The 20,066-nt window shown below is 40.2% G+C and overlaps 1 protein-coding gene across 5 annotated transcripts in view; it reads right to left on the reverse strand.

Annotated features, from left to right (window-relative positions):
• CNKSR2 (connector enhancer of kinase suppressor of Ras 2) overlaps nucleotides 1-20,066 on the reverse strand; it is a 298,892-nt gene that overhangs the window by 172,105 nt on the left and 106,721 nt on the right. For all 5 annotated transcript variants that reach the window (XM_082220567.1, XM_082220568.1, XM_082220569.1 and 2 more), the window contains exon 4: nucleotides 402-565. In XM_082220567.1, the coding sequence (XP_082076693.1) occupies nucleotides 402-565 (164 nt within the window). The remainder of the gene's footprint in view (nucleotides 1-401; nucleotides 566-20,066) is intronic.

A 20,066-nucleotide genomic window follows, 5' to 3' on the forward strand; every position in this document is an offset into this window, starting at 1 on the left:
ATGCTTTTTCTAAACATGATGTAATCATAAGTAATCTTGAAAAGTCCCCAAAATAAACTCTATACAAAACCAATTTTCTCTTAAGGCAACCGCAGGTTCTAGTGCAAGCCTTAAAAATGCAAAACACATGCCCAGAGGTCTGTTAAACAGCACTGGCAATAACATCAAATTTTGAGAGATATCACAGATCAATTCTCATCATGCTGACTAGCCTCCTCAATTAAAATTCAGTTTTGTAATACTGTAAGAAACTGGCACATTGAAACTGATGTGATTAAAAGTGGAGGATTCTAGATTGATGTAGTAATTTAAAGAACATTTGTGGCATTCAAACTGCAAAAAAACATCCTGACAAAAATTGTCTCTCTTGCCACCCAACAATCTATCACAAAGACATTTACCAATGCACAGAGCAAGTCAACTGCTTCTAAGATGAGTTCTTGATGACCAATTCGAGTAACCCCCAGATCCTCCAGTTCTTGATGAGTGATACGTAGCAATTGATCTCCACCAATCTTTTCTCTCTCAAAATTCTTGATATATTGCTGCAGACAATCATCGAGACCTAAAACAAAAACAAACAAAAAATGTGTGAAGGGAAGAATTATTTTTCTGTATAAATGAAATAAGAGGAAATCTATATTAGACTGAAGAATTTAAGCAAAATGTTTCACAAACTGATCAACAGAGATTTGAACATTTGGATGAATATGGAAGGAAATGGTTGGAATCAAAATTCTTGTATAAAATTCTTTAGCTTTGTTGAAGCAGTAGTCCACTAATTTGTTCTCACACATATTCACCTTAAAGCCACATACCTTTAAACCCTAGTTTCAAACTAACTTTCAGCAGTGCTAATACTGACTGCAGTATTAGAATTTACAGTAGAATTTATGCAGAAACAATAAAGAATGGAGAAAATGAAGGCTCAAACCCATTGCCCAGTCCCTGCTAAATATGGTTAAGAGGTCAGCAATGTTAAGTTTGTCTGCACCTGGCTTATGTTGTTTTCTCATTCCTTGTACCATGCTCACTTTCGTCACAATATATTAGCTCATTTCATGCTGGTTTCATTGTCATTTCTCAATTCTGTTTTAAATCCTTCTTAATTCTTCAGCCAGAACACCATGCAAACACCAGTCCCATACAAAGGCACGCATGACACTTGACTCTACAAATAACAGCATAATTTTATGCATGTTTGGCACTTTTTCACTTTTAAAATGATATAATTGTGGTTCAATGATAATACTACTTAGTGTTATGTAAGTCATTTAATGCTGGTCTTCAGGTGAACCTCACAAATTTAGCTGAATTTACCACACAGTCACAAATGCTGTTATTCAACCTAAAACTTGGGCCTCTGGGTACTAGAACTGCTGATTTGCTAAAAAAAATAAGTGATTTGCACTTGAAGTAACTCAGTCTTCATGCTAAACAGTAAACTATTAAAACAGAACCCACAGTATGAAAAAAAGAACAAAGAACTACAAGAAAATAAAAGAATATGGTCTGAGAATTATATAACGAATGGCCATTATGTAAAATATAATAAATAAAAATTTGACATGTTTTCTTCATATTTGATACCAGAAATCTTTCTGACATACGTAGTAAAGAAATCTCTCAAACATTGCTTTCAAATCTGAAAATATCCACTGAAAACAGAACACAGACTAGTTGACGTAATCTTAAATGTTTGGTAGCGTCCTTTGTCAAGAGGGATGGGATGATGCAAAATGTGAAGGTTGCTTGCTTCAAAGAGCAAATGCCACATTAAAGGCAGCAGACCCTCTTCACACAGTGGTTATGTTTCACACCAAGTGTGTAGTTTGCCTTATCAAGAATGTGCTTCTATAGTTTTGTGGAGTGAGCAATCCCAATTTCAGTTCAACATTAATTAAACTATGTCAACTTTCCTCAACCTGGTGCCCTCAATTCTAGTTCTAGGCCACAATTCCCATCAGCCACTGCCATCATGGCCTATGGTCATGGGTGACAGAAGTTGTAGTCAAAAACATCTGGAAGGCACCAGCTGGAGAAGATATGCTACAAATATAGAGCAGTATGCAGCAAATGAACAACAGAAGGATGTCCAAGTAACACAAATAACTACAAGACTATTCAAAAAGTGTTCAAATCCACAGAAGTAGGAAACTGCCCAATGCTATTTTCCCATCCACCCCATAGAAAAAAATCCCTGCCAAACCAAATTTGCTGACATGAATCCATTATTAATTCCAACACCCTGTGAGTTTGTCAGCATTAAATGGGGAAATAAGCTTTCCTGATCCCAGTATGAGGATCAAAAAAATCACAAATACATTTATCATACTTTTGGCCAATACTATCTGAACTTTCTTGGCTCTACTTTGCCTCATGAGACACACACACCTGAAACCAAGTGGACATGGTTAGTATGCAAGAACATTATACCAAGCAGGTCCGATTCCAGGCTTAAGAGGGCCTTTGGCCTAATGCCCCCACCAGCAAGCCAGTGAGGCCTTACTTGGCAGCAGGCTGCAATGGTGCCCTCATGAGTGCTAGTATTTCAGAGCCATCATTTAGATATCATCCAACTATCTGGAGTGCCCAACACAGCATCACTCCAGAGCATTATGGCTGGCACTACAACAGATACTACAGGGCACTGTAGGAAATTAAACAATAGGGTTCATTGGAGCCCTGGAAAAGCAGGGCCCTGGGTAATAATCAGCAGTAGAACCTCCTAGATTCCCAGCCACTGCCCCAAGATTATGAGTTCTGATGCTGCACCTCATACAGAGTCCAACTGTACTGGCCCTTCTAGACAGACATGGTCTCACCCTTCCACCTGATCTCCAATGAACTAAAATTTCCAGGGCCTTATTCATGCAGGGAATATTGTCTGCCACTCAGCTATCATCAAGGTTGGTGGCCTAGAATCAAGTAGGTGGTATTTCCATATCAGGATCAGACCCCTCCTGGAAGAGTGTAATGTTGCCTCATATAATGAGATAGCTATATCAGTGGTGAGAAAAGGCACACCACAAGCATTACACAAAGGCGTTTCGCATAATAAGTGTACAGTCTTAAGAAGTCAGAAACCTGTTGCACCTATAACCGGTTTATGGAATTCAGATTTGCATGTGTGCTGAATAAAGCATCTTAACTATATTTTTAGGTCAAAGACAAATTTCATTCATCAAAACTTAATACGTGAGACATGCATTAAATCCTAAGACATCTGTTCTACAAGCAAGTGTTAAATACTTGCAAGTAAAATAATAGCTGTCATTTTGAATAAGTTAGTGCCATAAATTAACATTTTATCATCTTTTTTTTTTTTTTACTAAATCTTAAAGCTCTTTTGATGCTCATGATTTAATTACTGCACTGAAGTCCTATTTCAACAACTGCAAAATGCAATCAGGTGGGACAGATTGTTCTTGATCTTATGTCAAAACTTGTGTGATTTTAATATAATAACTTGATGGTAATGTTACAATTACAATGCATCACTGGAATAGAAATTTATTTCTTCCATGAAACAGTTGCTTTACGATAAGAGAGCTAAGTATCAATTATTTCTGAACGCAATAGGAAAATAAGGGTAAGGGTTTTGACCTAGCAACATATGCAATGACTTTATAACAGGACAAGCAGTGTTCAGCAATTTCATGGTTGAACATAATAAGAGTCTCTGTTCATTTCCCCCCAGTAAGTTGTTTAACGATTTGGTCATTTCCAAGATACAGCTGTGCAAACAATATTTCATGTCTAGCTAGTCATCACTGTGTCTTAGTCCTTAGCTTACCTACCTCTCTCACACACTTCCTGGGCAGGGCAGTGATGAGAAAAATCAAGTTACACACATGTACTGGCAGATATAAATGTTGAAAATATTCTAAAGATCAAGTCATGTAATAATTTTATTATCTTTCAGAATCCTTGTACAAGTCAGCCATATTAGGCTATAGAATCTTAGGGGTTAGCCACTCGCTTTCAAAAATTAAAGTCACTGAATAAGTAAATGAGGTTGTTTCTTTCAAAATGAAGGAGGCCTTTAGACCAAAAACAGCATATGAACACACAATAATTGATTGATTGATTTTAAAAGAATTATTTGGGGCATCTTAACTGATACTTGTGGATCATATTTTGGAAGTGTTTTTAACATGGTAAGATTTAGTTCAAATGAAAATGTTCAATCGCCTAAGAAAAAAGCATGTATATGAGAAAAGTTCCAATTTTAGTTCATACATAGGTACTAAATGTTATAACCAGTAATTCAAAAACAGTTCCTGACAGTTTCCAAACAAAGACCAAAACCTCCTCCTGGGAGCCATCATGCCAAATTGGGCACCAATATTGTCAGAAGCATCCAAATTGGTGCAGTTTGTAACTGTCAGACCAAACTGGATGATGTCACGTGAAACTCAGGAAAAATATATTCATTGGCATACAAATCAGCATGGTGTGGAACAGTTTGTTCTGCCATCTTGATTCAAAATGGGGTCCAACCATTTCTAAAAGTAAACCAAGGGCTGCTTCCTGATCTCAGTAAAAGTCTTGCCAAATTGGGTGACAATATATTCAGAGGCATCCAAATCAGTGCTGTTTAGAATGGATCAGTCCACCATCTTGATTCAAAATGGTGTCTGTCCAAACATAGGCCAAAAACACACTCATTGATCTTAGCAACCGTCACATCAAATAGGCCATGCTAACTCCATAGGTATCAAAATTGCTGCAGTTTGGAACATTTCAGTCCACCATCTTAATTCAAAATGGTACACAATGTTAATCAAACATAAACAAAAATTGGCTTCTCCACTTTGGGAACTGTCACACTAAGTTTGGCAACCATATCACAAAAGGAATTCAAATGCATGGAGAACAGACCAGGGAGAAGAGTCGGTGGAAGAAGACTGGAAGACATTTAAAGACTATTTACAGAAATATTGCAAAATTAATGAATGTTAGAATGATGTCAGAATGAAGTTAAGTGGTTTAAGCAGCAATGTTATAAAGGTGTATGTAAAAATGGATTGTTAACAGGTGAGAATCCAAAGTTATAATATATTATGTTTTTTTTTTTATAAAATTTTTATTGGGTTTTCACATTTTATATAGACAAAAACAAAAACACAAAAAACAAATAAACACATAAACAAAGAAAAAAATAAGAAAACAACAACAAACATATATACTTTCCCGAAAATGTTATTTCCTAACCCTGGTCATTGACTTCCCCCTACCCCCTCCCTTGCATCCCCATTTCCAAATTTATGTCAGCAAATTGGCATTTCCCTGTCTTAATATTAGTCCTTTTATAAAAACAAACAAAATTATTTTTTTCTAAGTTGGACCTCAATTCCCTTCCATCGATTTCCCATTTTGTCTTGAATAATGATCTTTTTAACCAAATCCCATAATCATGAGTGTTGTTAGAACTTAATTTTTCCCTCCCTCCCATCCCCGGTTTGCGTCCCTTCCCAAAGCATGTCCAAAATAACAGTTCCTAGCCCGGGTTCCTCACGTCCGAGGCCCTCCAGTCTCTTTCAGTCCCTCTCCGCCGGTCTTGTTGGTAATCCTTTATGCCAGTCGTCACATCTCGAAAGAGTTCTTTCACCATCAATCCAAAATCTCTTCCCATATTTGCAAACAGCTGCTGAAGAGTTTCCACAAGGCATGAATCTTGAAGGTAATCAAAGTCAGAGTCTATGTGGAGGCCCCGATTATATTTCTTTATTTTAAATTCCTTAATTTCATAGACTCCCAGGACCTCCACTTTCGTCTTCTGCATCTTTCGTAGATTTATAGTAGATTTGCTCCAATAATCTCCTTGTTTATATTCCACAGGCGTCAGCTTCTGCTCAGTATTTTCCCAGATCACTTCTTCTCTTTCTTGTTTTGTCTTCTCCTCTTCTTTTATTATCATTTCTGGTTCAGCTGTGGATTCTTTCTCATTGAGGTCCTCGTTACATTCAGCAGGACTACTTGTTTCAGAAGTCAAGGTCATCAATTGTTCACTCATAGCCGTAGTCTGCTCTTGTAAGATTCCGACCAAATAGAACATCCTTTCGATTTCTCCCAGTATCTTTCCATCCACAGCCATTGTAGTTCCACGGAATTCCCTCTAGAGGGAATCTGGTTACTTAGTATTCTTTTCCCCAACAGTCCTTTGTCTTGTTATTGTTTCTTTATTTCCAACAATTTTAGATCAATTGTAACTCTTTTTAATCCAGAGGTAACTTAGGTAGCAATTTTCCACTATTAACAGTCCGTTTGACAGCTTTGACAGCTGTCAAACTCTGCACTTCTTAAACCAGCTCCAAAGCAGGACGCTCCCGGGCCCGGGAGGGGGGGTTGTTTACAACAGAACACAAAACATCCAACACTCCTCTCTCCTGCTCAAAATTTCCAAATCTTGGAAGTTACTGTCTTTTTTTAAAATCACCCTTTACAGGGTAGGCACTCCAGCTTAGTTCTTTTTTCGTTGCTCTAGATCGTCTGCAAGGTGGGGGGTGCGGACTTCCTTTTAGCACATCCCCCGATCGTCTCAAATTCAGTGGATAAATTTCTTAAAAGCCAAGTCCAAATTACTCACGGGTTGTTTTTTCAGCCGAATTTCAAGGAAGGAAGTCAGCGCTCTCCGGTCATGGCTCGCGGCTTCGCTCAGCAGAGGTAGCGATGGACTCTCAGTGCCGCGCCACCCCCCGTATCCCCTCCGCAGCCTTTAAAAAGGCTCTTCGCGAATCAGGGGGGGCGCTTAAGGCACCCGCCGAGTCTTCAGTCCGCAGGCACCGCGCCTGCGGTTTTAAGGGTCCCCGTGTCGCCGGCACGGCAAAGACCCGTCCCCTGCTGAGCCGATTCCCTCCGGAGCTCGGAGGGAATCCGCCATTCCCAGATCGCGTCAACCCCGGAAGTCCAAAGTTATAATATATTATGTTAAAGGACTAAGATAAAAACAAAGACGGAAAGAAGTTGCTGAATTAACTAACTGAATTGGAATACAAAAAAGGGAGGCGTGAGGAGGTCAGGGAAACAAGGAAATGAATGTAAGGTATGGAAAGACTGATGTATTTTTTTTAGTGTTTTTTATCTTTTTTGTATTTGTATTTTTTCTTTTATTTTTACTTTTGTCTTTCTTTTTCTTCTTTTTTTAATTCATGTAATTCTTTTTTTTTTGAAACTTTAATAAATATCATTTAAAAAAAATCAAATGCATGGAGAACAGACAGACGGGCAAAATATATAGCAGACATACAAAATTGCATGGAAATCTGAAGAAAAAAAACAATTAAGAACTATACAGGAAACTTACATAATTGTTGAAATTCCCAGAATCTCAAAGTGTTTGTATACAAAGCTAAGGATGCAATTCTTGTGATACTGACACATTCTAAATCTCAGTCTAGCTAGGGAGGGGAAACACCTCTTATATATTCTTATATATATGTAGAAATAAAATTATTAATAGCATTAACATTTACTATTACTAAGCACTGGAAACATAGCAGTTAGCTTTTGTAGTATGACCGGCTTCATTAAGATTTGCAAGATTTTGATAACTGTTGGGGGAAACCCTCATTATATAAGGCAATCAATATATTAGTTTGAAATATTATTGTGCTTAACATTGTTTCCTCAAATAGTAAAAATAGTTAAAGTGTAAAGCAGCCCAAATGCATTGTGTCCTGTGTCATAGGGTTGTTTTGAAAATCCAACATATCTTGTGAATAGCATGGTCAATACACAGATACTTTAGGAAACTAACAGCCTTCCAAATTTACTGACCCAATGCCCATTCTTAGACATTTCAAGCAGCAGTTTTGTTTAGCCCTGGTTCCTTATGTAAAATATCTCAAACTGAAGCTGAGAATTTGGGCATGCAAAAATATATATGACATGGCAGTTATGTTTTCCTCAAATTGGTTAACACTGTCCAGGGGAACAAGCCCATACCCTGCCCCATGGCCTGCATTGGGTATTGATCATTGCAGGGTTGTTCTTAAGTGAGAGGCCAAAGGTTTTAGTCTCAGCCTATGAAGCTGATGTATTTATTTATACTTCTTCACTTTTCTATTCAATAGTATTATTTGCTGAACATCAATAAACATACATATATGACTTGTATACAATGTATCTGTAACAGTTGCCAGACCTATTGCTGAGGAAAGGGAATGCTGGATGAAACAATGAACACCACGTGAAATTTTATATTAAGTATCGTAGAAAGGGTTAGAGATTGAAAATATTATGCCTGTATACCAGAGTCATGTGTGATAAGTAATGGTTTTGCTAGTAAAACCAATAACTTCTGAAATTATTACTGTATTTTTATTGTGAGTATTGTGCTAATGTTTGTTTGTTTATCCCCAAGTGTTTCTTCCAACCATCCCAGCTTAGTCTTGCATGTTAAACAATGGCCAAAAGAGTGGTCTTCTGCTGCTTATCAGTTTGTGCCAAATTTGTTGTTTGCCTATTAATGTTGAAAACTTCACCTAACGTATGCTAACCATAGTTTTTAGAGCAGTATTTTTGTTCTTATATATTATTTATTAACAAGCATATACTTTAAGTAATATGTTAAATAATAATAGCAAACTATATCAGTAGCATTTAGTATTGGTGTGTGTTAGAAGTTAGCTGACACACAAAGCAAATATATGAGTTTTAGGTCTATACAAGCAACTAGATACAATGCTAAGCAAATAATAATCATAACAGAAGCAGAAGCAGAAGCAACTGGGTTCTTTATAACAAAACCAAAACCTGATTGGGGCTATTTGAAGCTTATAATAAATCTCATGTGTTTGTTTTATTTGTAGGCCCAATCAATGGACTAGGTTTATGGAAGACATAACAAGCAATAACCACACAGAAACACACAGAATAATATTGTGAAAAGACAACATATTTACGAACGATATTTCTGTTCTTTCTCAGCTTGACTGATAGTCATTGAAAGAACAAAATATCACTGCAAATGCCAAATCACACCTCTTAAAGTCTCTTCTCCACAGATCATTTTGTTGAGAGCCAGCTGGCAGCAAGAGTCATGTTCTCTTTCCCCTATCCTCCAAGGTTCTGTTAAGGAGGAAGGCCCCTTTCCTAAGGCCAATTTTCTAAGCCTGCCAGATCACTTCTTTCTGAGAGTGAAATGCCAAATGCCATTGCTCCTCTCCCCATTTTTTCTGCTCCAAACTACAGAACCACAACAGAGACTACTATTTCAGCTAGCTCAAAGGTGGAATGATTCAGGTGAAGGACTGGATCAGTGGAAAGCTAGGAAAACACAGTAAAACCAGATTGCTTTGGAACAATAACTACTATAAAGCAATGCAATAGTTGAATTGATCCTGGTTTTTTGTTACCTGAAAATTACAATTTGCTAAATGCAAGAACAGTTCAAATACACTTTTTCTATTAAGTATATCTAAAAATATGCTAATATCCTGACTTAGTAATATGAAGAATATCACCTGTGATATATATTCATTTTACAGAAAATGAACACAAAAACAAAATTAAACAAAAATCTAAATAATTCCTGACAATATGCATTTAATCATCACTTCAAAACAGAATGTATAACTTATCAGACTTTAGAAAATGCTTTGAAGCTCTCTCAGTTACTCCATAACTACACTGATGAATGACATACACATAGCTCACATCTGTCAAGGGCATCATTTCCACTTACAATTATCATTATCCAAACTGTCCTCCCTATCATGTTAACTTCCACTCATGTTGTCATGTACCTTCAAAATACATGTTTGATAGCTGTGTAGAATCACTTTGCAGTAATATACTGGCACTCAAGTAATTTCCACAACACAAGATATCAGCTGCAAAACTATTTCAGCAACAGGTGGTTTATCTGGGAGACTATTAATACCTTACCCTCCTCCATAGTCCAATCAAATAATATTTCAAGGCTGGGTATCAGCAGTTTCAGATCTCTTGTATCACAAAACAGCATAGTGATAAGCACATATTTCAGTTAATTGTTAGTCCATCTAGTTTAATAACTTAATCCTAAAATCAAAGATAGGAAAGATTGGGGGGCCAAGTACCAGTGCTCTTGCTAGATTTATGATGGCACAATACTTAAAATTTATGAAAGTTACTCCCCAGCCATTCATATGTAGGAAATAAGCATCACACCTATGTTAATTATAAATTACAAAGTGTTATAAAATAGTCTTGAGTCATTCATCCATGTTTTCTTATTGCTTCAGGGCAAATGTTGACATTTCCATCATTACATTCCCTACTGTCATGTTCTTCATGCATTCAATATTGAAGAACAAGAAAGCAAGACATTAAATACCTGGCTTGATTTATTTATTAAGATACATAATAAGGTCAGCCCTTACAAACAAAGGCAGGCTCTTTTAAAGATTCTGATAGTCCAGGGGCAAAATGTTAATTTGAGCCCTTCTGTACCTCACTGCACCATGGGTCAATGTAATTTCACCCCTCAACTTGGGTAGGGGATTAAATATGCATATAATCCCACCCAAAAAAGTCTATATTTGATATCAGAAGCAGTATGTTAAGACGCTATGCCTCTCAGTTCAAGGACAATATTTATGACAGATTCAATTGCAATGTATGCCAGGGTGTATCCAGAAAAAGTATTGAAACCCAATTCAATAAATTTATTGGGGTCCACTGTAATTTGTACACACAGCTTGCACTGATACATGCATTGGAATTTGTGAAAATAGTGTGTGCTGCTACAACATACCTGTGCATTGTGTGCATACTTTGTTACTGTGAGCTACATTCCATCAAATTTAGAAGCCTACACAGAAAATAATCAGAAGTGGAAATTTTACAGCACTGTTGCAGAAGAGTGTTATATGCAAGCTTCACACAGGAGACAAAACTTTCTTTGGAGTGAGGGATGCAGCTGCCATTGCATGCGTGGAACAGACTTCCACTTCCTCTCTTCCTGCAGCTACCCACACACCCTCAGAATCAGCTCCAGAAGGTTAGGAGACCCTCCAGGTTTTCAGGGCATGCAGGAGGGGCATAGGAAGAAGAAATTCTGTTGCATGAACAGAACCTGCTTACTCAGAGTTGCAGGCAACTCATAGTTAAGGGAGCACACTTCCTCCTTCTCATCAATTCAATTTAAAAATAATAAATGAGGTTCTTCTCGGTAGGAGAGGAGCTGCAGGACTTAGTGCAAGATCCTCCATGCTGCAACCTGGAAGCCTTGAACAGCTTGAAGGGAAGCTCACTGGATCTGTAGTCCTTTCTCAAAACACTGCACCACAGCCCAAACAATCCCCATTGTCATTAAAGGCCTGCAGTATATTCCAGAAATGTCACAGCAGAAGAAGTCACAAAATAATTCTTATGTATTATTGTAATATATTTATAATATTAGTACATCTCACAGTGCTTTTTCCACATAAGGTTTATGTTGTAAGAATTCAAATAATGTACACTGCTGCATATTAGATCTAATCAGAAGTCAGATAAACAAACTTTTAATAACTGATATTATAACAGCTTGTGTAGCCAGGAAATTATAAAGCTGCATGGCATAAGGCTATATTAAAATTCATTACAATGGTATGCCCTGGCTTAAGTTATACCTTTGAAGCCTACAACAAAATTTACACATGAGTAGATCTGCTAGGTGGCAGCACTCCCAATTATCCTGCCTTCCACCTGAACTGGCAGCTGTGAGCCTTTCTCAGACAAATGATCTACCATTACAGAGACCAGGGTTTCTACAAATGAAAAGATTAAATGTTTCTATAATGTTTGTTCATATGTAAACTTTTCCTGCAATCCTCCTGTGACTGGACATAAGATTTGGTTCTTCTGCTTCTCCTCCCCATATTTTCAACCTCTATAGTACTAGCAGAAGCCTCAGGGTACATGGAAGTGGGAATAGAGAAAAACTACAGCTGTAAACACAGAAAGAAAACCAAAGGTTTTTGTCACACAATGGCATGCCCCATGCAAGAATAATGCTTATTTTATTTTAGCTAAACACATTTCTTAATGAGCAAGTGCGCTTTTTGGTATTCATAAAAACAGACTCTGGTGAGGAAAAACAATGAAGTCATAATATAGGATACTTTCAAGCATGTTAATGTTATTGAAAACTCGCTTGTGCACATAAGTGAGTTTGGGCTACTATTATCTTCTCTTCCCAAGTCCATTAAGTGTGAAGTGGATATACCAGTAAAGAAAAAACTGGAAAATAGCTAATTGATTTTCTTTTAGAAACACAAACAGCAGTTTTTTAAACAGGGAAACCAGTCACTAGTACTACACAAATTAAACTTAGAGGTATAGGCTTGTAACTTCTGCTTTATTAGTCAAGATATTCAGACCTCAGTCCTATACCTAATGACCTGAAAGTAAGCCACACTGAACTTAATTCTAAGTAGGATTGATCTAAAATAAAGACCCAGAAACGCAACAGCAACAATCCCCGCAACAAAAAAATCCCCCAAACACCCCAGGGATCTTGAGGCAAGTCACAACCATTTAAAATGCAAAAAGCAAATGATATTTCCCAATCCATCTGTTTAATGTTGCAAAGAACATGGCCATGTTGTCCCATGCATTACATGCACAATATGCACATACACAACCAATTCAGAAACCAAATGTTCTAAGTAGGCATCAACTGAATGGTAATGAAATGAACTAGTTTCATTGATTCAAATAGAATAAGGTCAAAGTATTAGACCTTCCATTTTTATGAAGCATTTTACCATAATACTGTCTACTGTTTTGCAGTTTTGCTGAACAGCAAATCATTGCCCTGTTTCAGGAACTGTGTATATAGTTAATAAGCATTATTAAACAGGCTTACATAACTATTTATGGAAATACTTACAAGGGTTAAATAACTAAGACCATATGCCTCAAGTTTTAAGGAGAATGAAATTGCCATGCATTAGCAAGGTAAAGAAGTCTGAGAAATAATGCCCACAACATAGCAGTTCTTCATAAATCAGTCATTCAATTGCACCAGCTTCACAGATATATTTGATACTAGCTAGATTTATTCACGCTACAAGCTAGGATTAGAGAACTCCAGTTTTCATACTTGGGATTTTATAAAATAAATATGAAAACTGGAGTTATCTCTAATACATGAAAGCCTTTCTTGTAACCCACATTCATATGTTCATATTATTGTTTTTACACTGGGAAGGCAAACAAGCAGAAAGATGATAAGTATAGCCAAAAGCAATGCCAGTCTAAACAATGTATCTTAAAATATGGGCTATTTATGCTAAAAGCCTCAAAGTATATCCTTGGGTGCTCGGGATAAGCAGGCATAATTTCATATTCTGTGATACATTTCACAATGAAATATTGATTTCCAATGCTTCATTCAGAAGCTCCATGTTTGGAAAATGACATGGGATGTTTTAAAAAAAGAATATTACTGCTCTTACAAAAAACCACCACCACCACCACTGTACACACACTTGTCCTCTTGTAATACTTATCACATCTTGGAGCCTTCAAGGAAATGTTAAAAATGAAACTGTAGCTAAACCAATCTATTGAGACACATTGTGTAGAAAGTTGATGTAATTTTTTTTACGCGTGATTTTAAAAAATCTAAACCTAGAATTTTAATTTTAAAATAAAGACAAATACAAGCATCTTTCACATGTTTGGAGCTGTGATCCTAATCACACATTTCCTGAGAGTAAATCCTATTTAATAAACTGGAAATTACTTCAGAGAAAATAATGTACTGGAAACATGTACTGAATCAGTCTGAAAAGCTCCCACTGAAATCAATGAGGTTTAAGTATATATTCCCTGCCAAGCCACTACCAAACAGTGAGTAAGCAAAACACTAAATGGCAAGAAACTGCCTGTTTCAAGAGTGCTGACTGAAACACGCTCTCCTTGAAAAGTAGGGGAGCATATCTACTGAAAAAGATGGAAGCACATTTGACAACAGTGGCTACTAAGCTTACAGTGCAATGCTATGCATGTTTAAGCAGACTTAAGTTCACAGCATTCAACAGAGCTAGAGTGTGTTTAAGAGTGGGCCACAGATGGACCTCAGCTGTTTCAGTCAAGCAGCAGCTGGATGTAACGAAGAGGTGAGGCACAATTTCTCATTTTATCAGCCATGTAAAAATAAAAAATGTCAGTTTCCTCAAAGTTACAACCCACAAATAAAGCAATGGCTTTAACTAGTGGGTAAATAGCAGTATCTAAGCCCACATCCTTAAAAAAAGCTCTGTTTCTGATGCTATCAATAATAAAAAATGATGCTAGGAATGGACAATGGACTGACAATTGCTAGTGGAGGAAAGCTAGAGAGAGCCGACTAAAAGAAATCTCATTCCAACCTCACAAGTGATGCCAGCAGGGCTAAAAGAGCAAAATGGGAATAACAAAAAGACAGCTGCTGAAAGTGAGTGCTACAGCTGCTATTGTGGTGCTCCTTGCTTGGCTTGAAGGGAAACAAGTGGAATGCTTAGGAGCAGCAGTACAAGTCAATGTATGTACCATTTTAAAGGACACCAGACTGTCACTCTCTATGAGATGCAAACACACCATGTTCTCCGTTCACCCTCCTTTCTCCAGTAGTTTTGTTTCACAGCGCACATGCTTCCCATGACATGTGATACTGTGCCACCTTCCCAGCACTCTGACCCGGAGATCAGCTTTGCAAGGCCCATGCAGGGCTGTCGTCCCAGCTGCTCCCTCCCTTGCCAGATCACGCCACCACCAGAGCCACTGTTCCTCCAGTATGCTGGCGCTGTTATTGCAGCCCCTCTCCTCAAGAGGCGCTGCTGCGTCTTGGCACCTGCTCTCCACTATCTCCCTTGTCATCCTCCTCCATCACCGCCCCTCGCCCCATGGCCAGGATTGTTTTAGCATTCCTCCACAGTTCCATATGGCCTCTTGGCCATTGTGGGTCGCTGGCTCGCATTTCGCCAAGTGCTCCGAATGGAAGGCATATTTACAAACAGCCACAGGGTATTATGATTACGCTTATTAAACGCCCTTAGCCTTCCTTTTCCAAATTAACCTCCTTAGGTAGTTGTTGCTTTTTAAATTTCTATTTCGTCTGGCGATCGGGGCTTTTAATCCCTCTTTGCTAAAAGCCACTCCAATCTCAGCTCGTCGCCTAACCGGGGGAACGAGGGGTCGGTATCCTAACTGCCCAAGAACTAAGTACCGTAAATGAATGGGAGGCTGGAAGATGTGGCTCGAGGCAACTGCATGCCTCGGATGAGGTCAGAAGTAGATGTCCGGGCGCTACACCGGAGGCCACCTAAGTTAGCCTGCAGTGAGCAGCTGAGCCTCTGCCCAGGGCGACACGAAAGCGCGAGATGAGGCTGGGAAGGCGCGGTGGGGTGTCTTCCTCCATTCGCCCCGCGAGACAGCAAACAGCACCTGCCAAGCGGCGCCTCGAGTCCACGGGGACACGAAGCAAAACCAAAACCTAAAAACGAATGGCAAACCCAGAAAGCCAGCTCGAGCCGAGCTGCCGCCTCTCTGGGCGTCTAACGTCGAGAACCTGCTTAAGACATCCAGCCAGCTTTTCCAACATTCAACTCTCCCACGACACTCAAACATGCGAGGGGAAGGCAAGCCACGCCGTTCCCTCACAGGGAGGGGAGGCCGGGGGGCACCCAGCCACCTCCCGCCGCCGCCCCTGAGCTTGCTCTTTACCTTTCATCCAGTCCACCACTTGGCTCGGGGTCCATTTACTGACAGGTTCCATAATGAGCGCCATGGGGCAAACTTTGCGAGAAGTGGTGTCTCCTCCTCAGAAACCGCGAAAAGAAAGGCGGGTGGCGGGTCCAGCTGGCCTACGAGCCGCGGTAGAGTTGGGGGTTTTGAGGGGTTGTGGGGGTCGTATTTCAGCTTCTTGCCGGTTAAGGCGCGAAACGGCGGAGAGCGGAGAAAGCAGCAGCAGCAGCAGCGAGGCTGCCTGGGGAAAGAAAAAAAAAATCCTCGCCTTCCTCTCACGGCTCGTCTCCTCTCGCTTGTGTGTGAGCGGGTCGGTGTGGCGCGCGACTGCGCGCGTGTGCGTATCGGCGCCTCTGGGGGCTTTCAGTTCATGTTGCCTCCTCGGCAGGGAGCGGGAGAAGAGGGCTGCTGCTGCACCCGCACGCTCCGACGCCTCCTGCCTGCCGCCCCCTCTGACCTGCGGGCGAGAGGCGGCGGCGGCGGCTGCTGCCGCTCCAGGATGCTGGGGGACGTTGTCCGGCGCTGCTCACGAGCACCGAGGGCGCTTAATGGAGCGGCGGCGGCAGCAGCGACGCCGGGAGCCCCGCGCTCTCGCCGCGTTTGTTCCCAGAGCTGTTCCCTCGCGGAGCTGCACGCTTGCCGCGCGTTTTCCTTTCTCTGTCTCTCTCTCGCTCCCCTCGCAGCCCCCACCTCTCTCACACTGGCGGAAATGACGAGAGTTCAGAGCCGAAAATATCTGAAGTCAAGCGGCCCCCTGAGCGCCCTGGGGAGGGGGCTGCATGTGGGACTTGCAAGCGGGGGTTCGAGCGCCCGGAGAGAGATGCCCTCCTCGCGCTGCTATGGAGTCGGAGGGAGTGAAAGGGAGCGTAGGAGGGAGGGCGCGCGCGCGCATCCCCTCCCGCGGGGAAGGGGGGAGGAGCGCGCGAAGACTCCCTGCTCCGAAGCAGCGCGAGGCCTCGGCGGTAGGTGCAGCACCTGCCTGGCGGAGCGAGGCGCCTGCTTATCCCTCCAGCGTTTCCTGACTTTAAAGCTCTTCCCAGGGGAACGGAGGAGGGAATTACCATGAGGTTATGATGCATACAATACCGAGGGGGAGGAAATCCAGCGGGGCGGGAGTGGCAGCGCGGAGAGCGGATTAGGTATTTCTGTGTGGGCTAGGAAGGTAATTGCTGAGAAAAGCCCTTGGCTCAGGGTGGGGAGGGGGATAGGAACATCATTTTTTATTAGGGTGATTCTATTTCACATACTTTAGATCAGCATTCGGAAGCTGTCAGAATAAATGGACCTCCAAAGGAATGGTTATTTCCTATTTAGCTGCTCAATGTACAGTATGTGATGGATGGAACAGAACAATAAATGCTGTTATCTTTAAATTGCTCTGATCCCAGAAATCACATCTTTCCCTGTATTGAGAACTCCCTTTCAGGCATGTGTGGCCCCCTGGGAGGGGAATATCTTTCTGGACAGGCCTTCTTGCTATTATTCAACAATAATTCAGTTCCAGCAGCATGCCAGGTGCTATACAGATCACTGAATTGCATTGCTTATTGAAAAGTCTACAGAATTCATGGGCGTTTGAGCTTCCCCTGGTCAAAAAATGCATTTATGCAGAGGTAAGCCTCATCGATTTTGTGAAATTGACTCCTGTAAGTGTTCATATAGGATCAAAGATACAGGGATAAGATAAGGTTTGATCAAGGATGAAGGAAGATGGGGCAGTGATGGGTGAAACCGATAGTAATTGAAGGTGGTCTGGGTAAGCATGAAGGTTACGAAAGTTCAGTGCTGAGACTTGGATAAGTTGCAAGGTTGCTGCAGCAACAGAGGGAGATGCTACAGTGCTTTGCAAAGGAGGAGGTAGGAAGAGTAGAGTGGCAAAGCAGAGGGTGAAAAGGTCAGTTGCTGGGAGAAGAAGAAGAAGAAGAAGAAGAAGAAGAAGAAGAGTTTGGATTTGATATCCCGCCTTAAATGAGGCCCAGTAATAGCTTACAGGGATAACAAAATGTGAGAAAGGTGATGAGAAGAAAAAGAAAGCAGATGGGGCAGAAAAACAAGGGCCTTATAAATGTAAATACAGTTAGAGGATGATACAGAAAGGTGACATTCTCTCACCTATCCTAATTATTGCTCTTCCTCATTCTTCACACAATGTATGGCTACCGAGGCATGTTTAGAAGGCAACACAGAAAATACAGCACCAGCTACTTTTAGCCCCGTATGTCAAGAAGCACCAAGATGGCCTCCACTATGAGGAGCAAAGCTAGGACCTAACTTCTAGGCTGATAAATTATCATGTTTTATTATCACCATTAGGATTCAGGTCAGAAACAACAGGAAGAAATGATGGCCACTCTCCAGCTGAAGGTTCTTCTGACTAATATGAAAATAAATCACACTGACCACAGTAAAATTGACTCCTGAGTAAACATGCGGAGAGTTGTGCTGCCAATCATTCTGAAGGCAATGGGCCTTAAGTAACAATTAAGTTGTTCCAGTGGTTTCAGTGGAACATACCCATTGTGGCTTTTATATATATTTTTATTGTTTATGTTTATATGTTATAAATAATAAAGCAAGTGCCTTTAGCTAAATTAATGACAACATGTTTGAAGAATAATTGCTGTTCTGCTAGTATGTTAATATAGATTTATATTGCCCAGAAAATAACACGGAACACTTTCTCCCCTACTTATTTTATATATTAAATATAATATTTACCCGTACACATGATGGTACTGTTAAGGTGGAAAGAACCCCAAGGCAGAATTGGAAAGGAGGCAGATTTAGATAAATTAGCTGATGAAATTAACAAGGCAAGTGAGGGGTTCTATGCCTGGGTACAATGGTGCAAATTCATCACTTGGTAAGATGTTGGTAAGAGAATTCTGTCCCAAAACAAGTGTGTAATTTTTTTACCTCTTGTATGAGTTTACGTATGCCCATCACTCCACCTCAAAAATAAAATATAGGCAGTGGTAGATTGTTGAATGTGAATTGCACCCCATCCCTTGTATGGTTGTACAGATACTATTTTGGTCAACAGTTAGCTTTTAGCTCCGTTCCTGTGTGAAAAGTTAGGTATGTTTGTACAGGAATTAAAATGGCTGCAGATAATTGAGTACATGCCACCATTTCTTAATCTTTTCTTCCTTAAAGCTGAGAAGTGGGATTAGCCCAGAACAAAATGTAACTGTTAATACATATGACTCATGTTTTCTGCTCAACATTTTGATATAAAGAGGATAGAAAAATACTCTGTGTATATCTATGCAAGATGACTTAAAAAGCAAATAAAGAGCCTAACATTTTAGCAACAGATTTTCAGGCAGAAAGATTCTGTATCGTTTGTCCAGTCATCCCTAAGCCATATCCAGATGGTCAATGGCCATAGGGCCAGCCCTACCACTATGCAAGGTGAACAGCTGCCCTGAATACAGCTTTGGGGCATGCTGGAAAGACAGCAAGCTACCAGTTCTTAAGCTTACTGTTCCTTTTTTTTATCGGGGGTAGGGGGTTGTGGATTTCATGTCTCATGAGTCCTATGTAATGCCCTACATAGCAATAGCATGATATCTATTCTGCATTTAATGAATGGCAACAGAAAACTGTGCTGCCATGGTGATGGTATCTTGCTATGGAAGGGGAGGTTTAACCATATTTGTGTTTTGCTCCCCTACCCTTGCTTTTAGAGGAAGGAACTATGTGTACTCTATTACTTGAGAAATTCGCGCTGTATAAAGAGGAAATTTGGAAAGAGACTGAAACTGAGTAGTCTCAGAGCAGAGTATCAGAAGCTTCTCAGCTTGAAACTAGCCAGTTTCAGTGTCCATAGGAGTTCCATCATTACAGATTGAGTGCTGGTTATAGGGTCACTGTGTTAGCAGTCATGGAAAATCTTTCATGCCACCAGTGATTTCATGGCACTGTCCGGTATGTGCCTGTGATGCATGTAGAACTCCTTACCAGAAAGCACAGTATGACAATGATTCCACTCTTTGGGTGGTGCAAATGCATAAAATGCATTGCTTCTGGACTGCTGGGAATGTGCAACATTCTTGAAACAGAGGCATATCCCTGAGGGAAGACTGTTCTATTCCATTCTGGGGGGAAATGCTCTTCTCTTTTGAGTGCAGCATCTTCAAAACAGAAGCACTTCCTTAAGGGAAGACAGTTATATCCCATCCAACAAATGAGCACAGCTGCACATTTTTCTTCTGTAAACTGATACTGCTCCTTTACATTCTCTCATGGCCACATTTATGGCAAAACACTGACACCGATGATATCCTGGCCAAATGGAAAAATACATTTGTAGAAATTGAATTTTATTCATTATCTTACCATGTCCTGTGCTTTACATT

This window comes from Podarcis vaucheri (assembly GCF_965113315.1).
Source record: "Podarcis vaucheri genome assembly, chromosome: 4".
NCBI lineage: Eukaryota > Metazoa > Chordata > Lepidosauria > Squamata > Lacertidae > Podarcis > Podarcis vaucheri.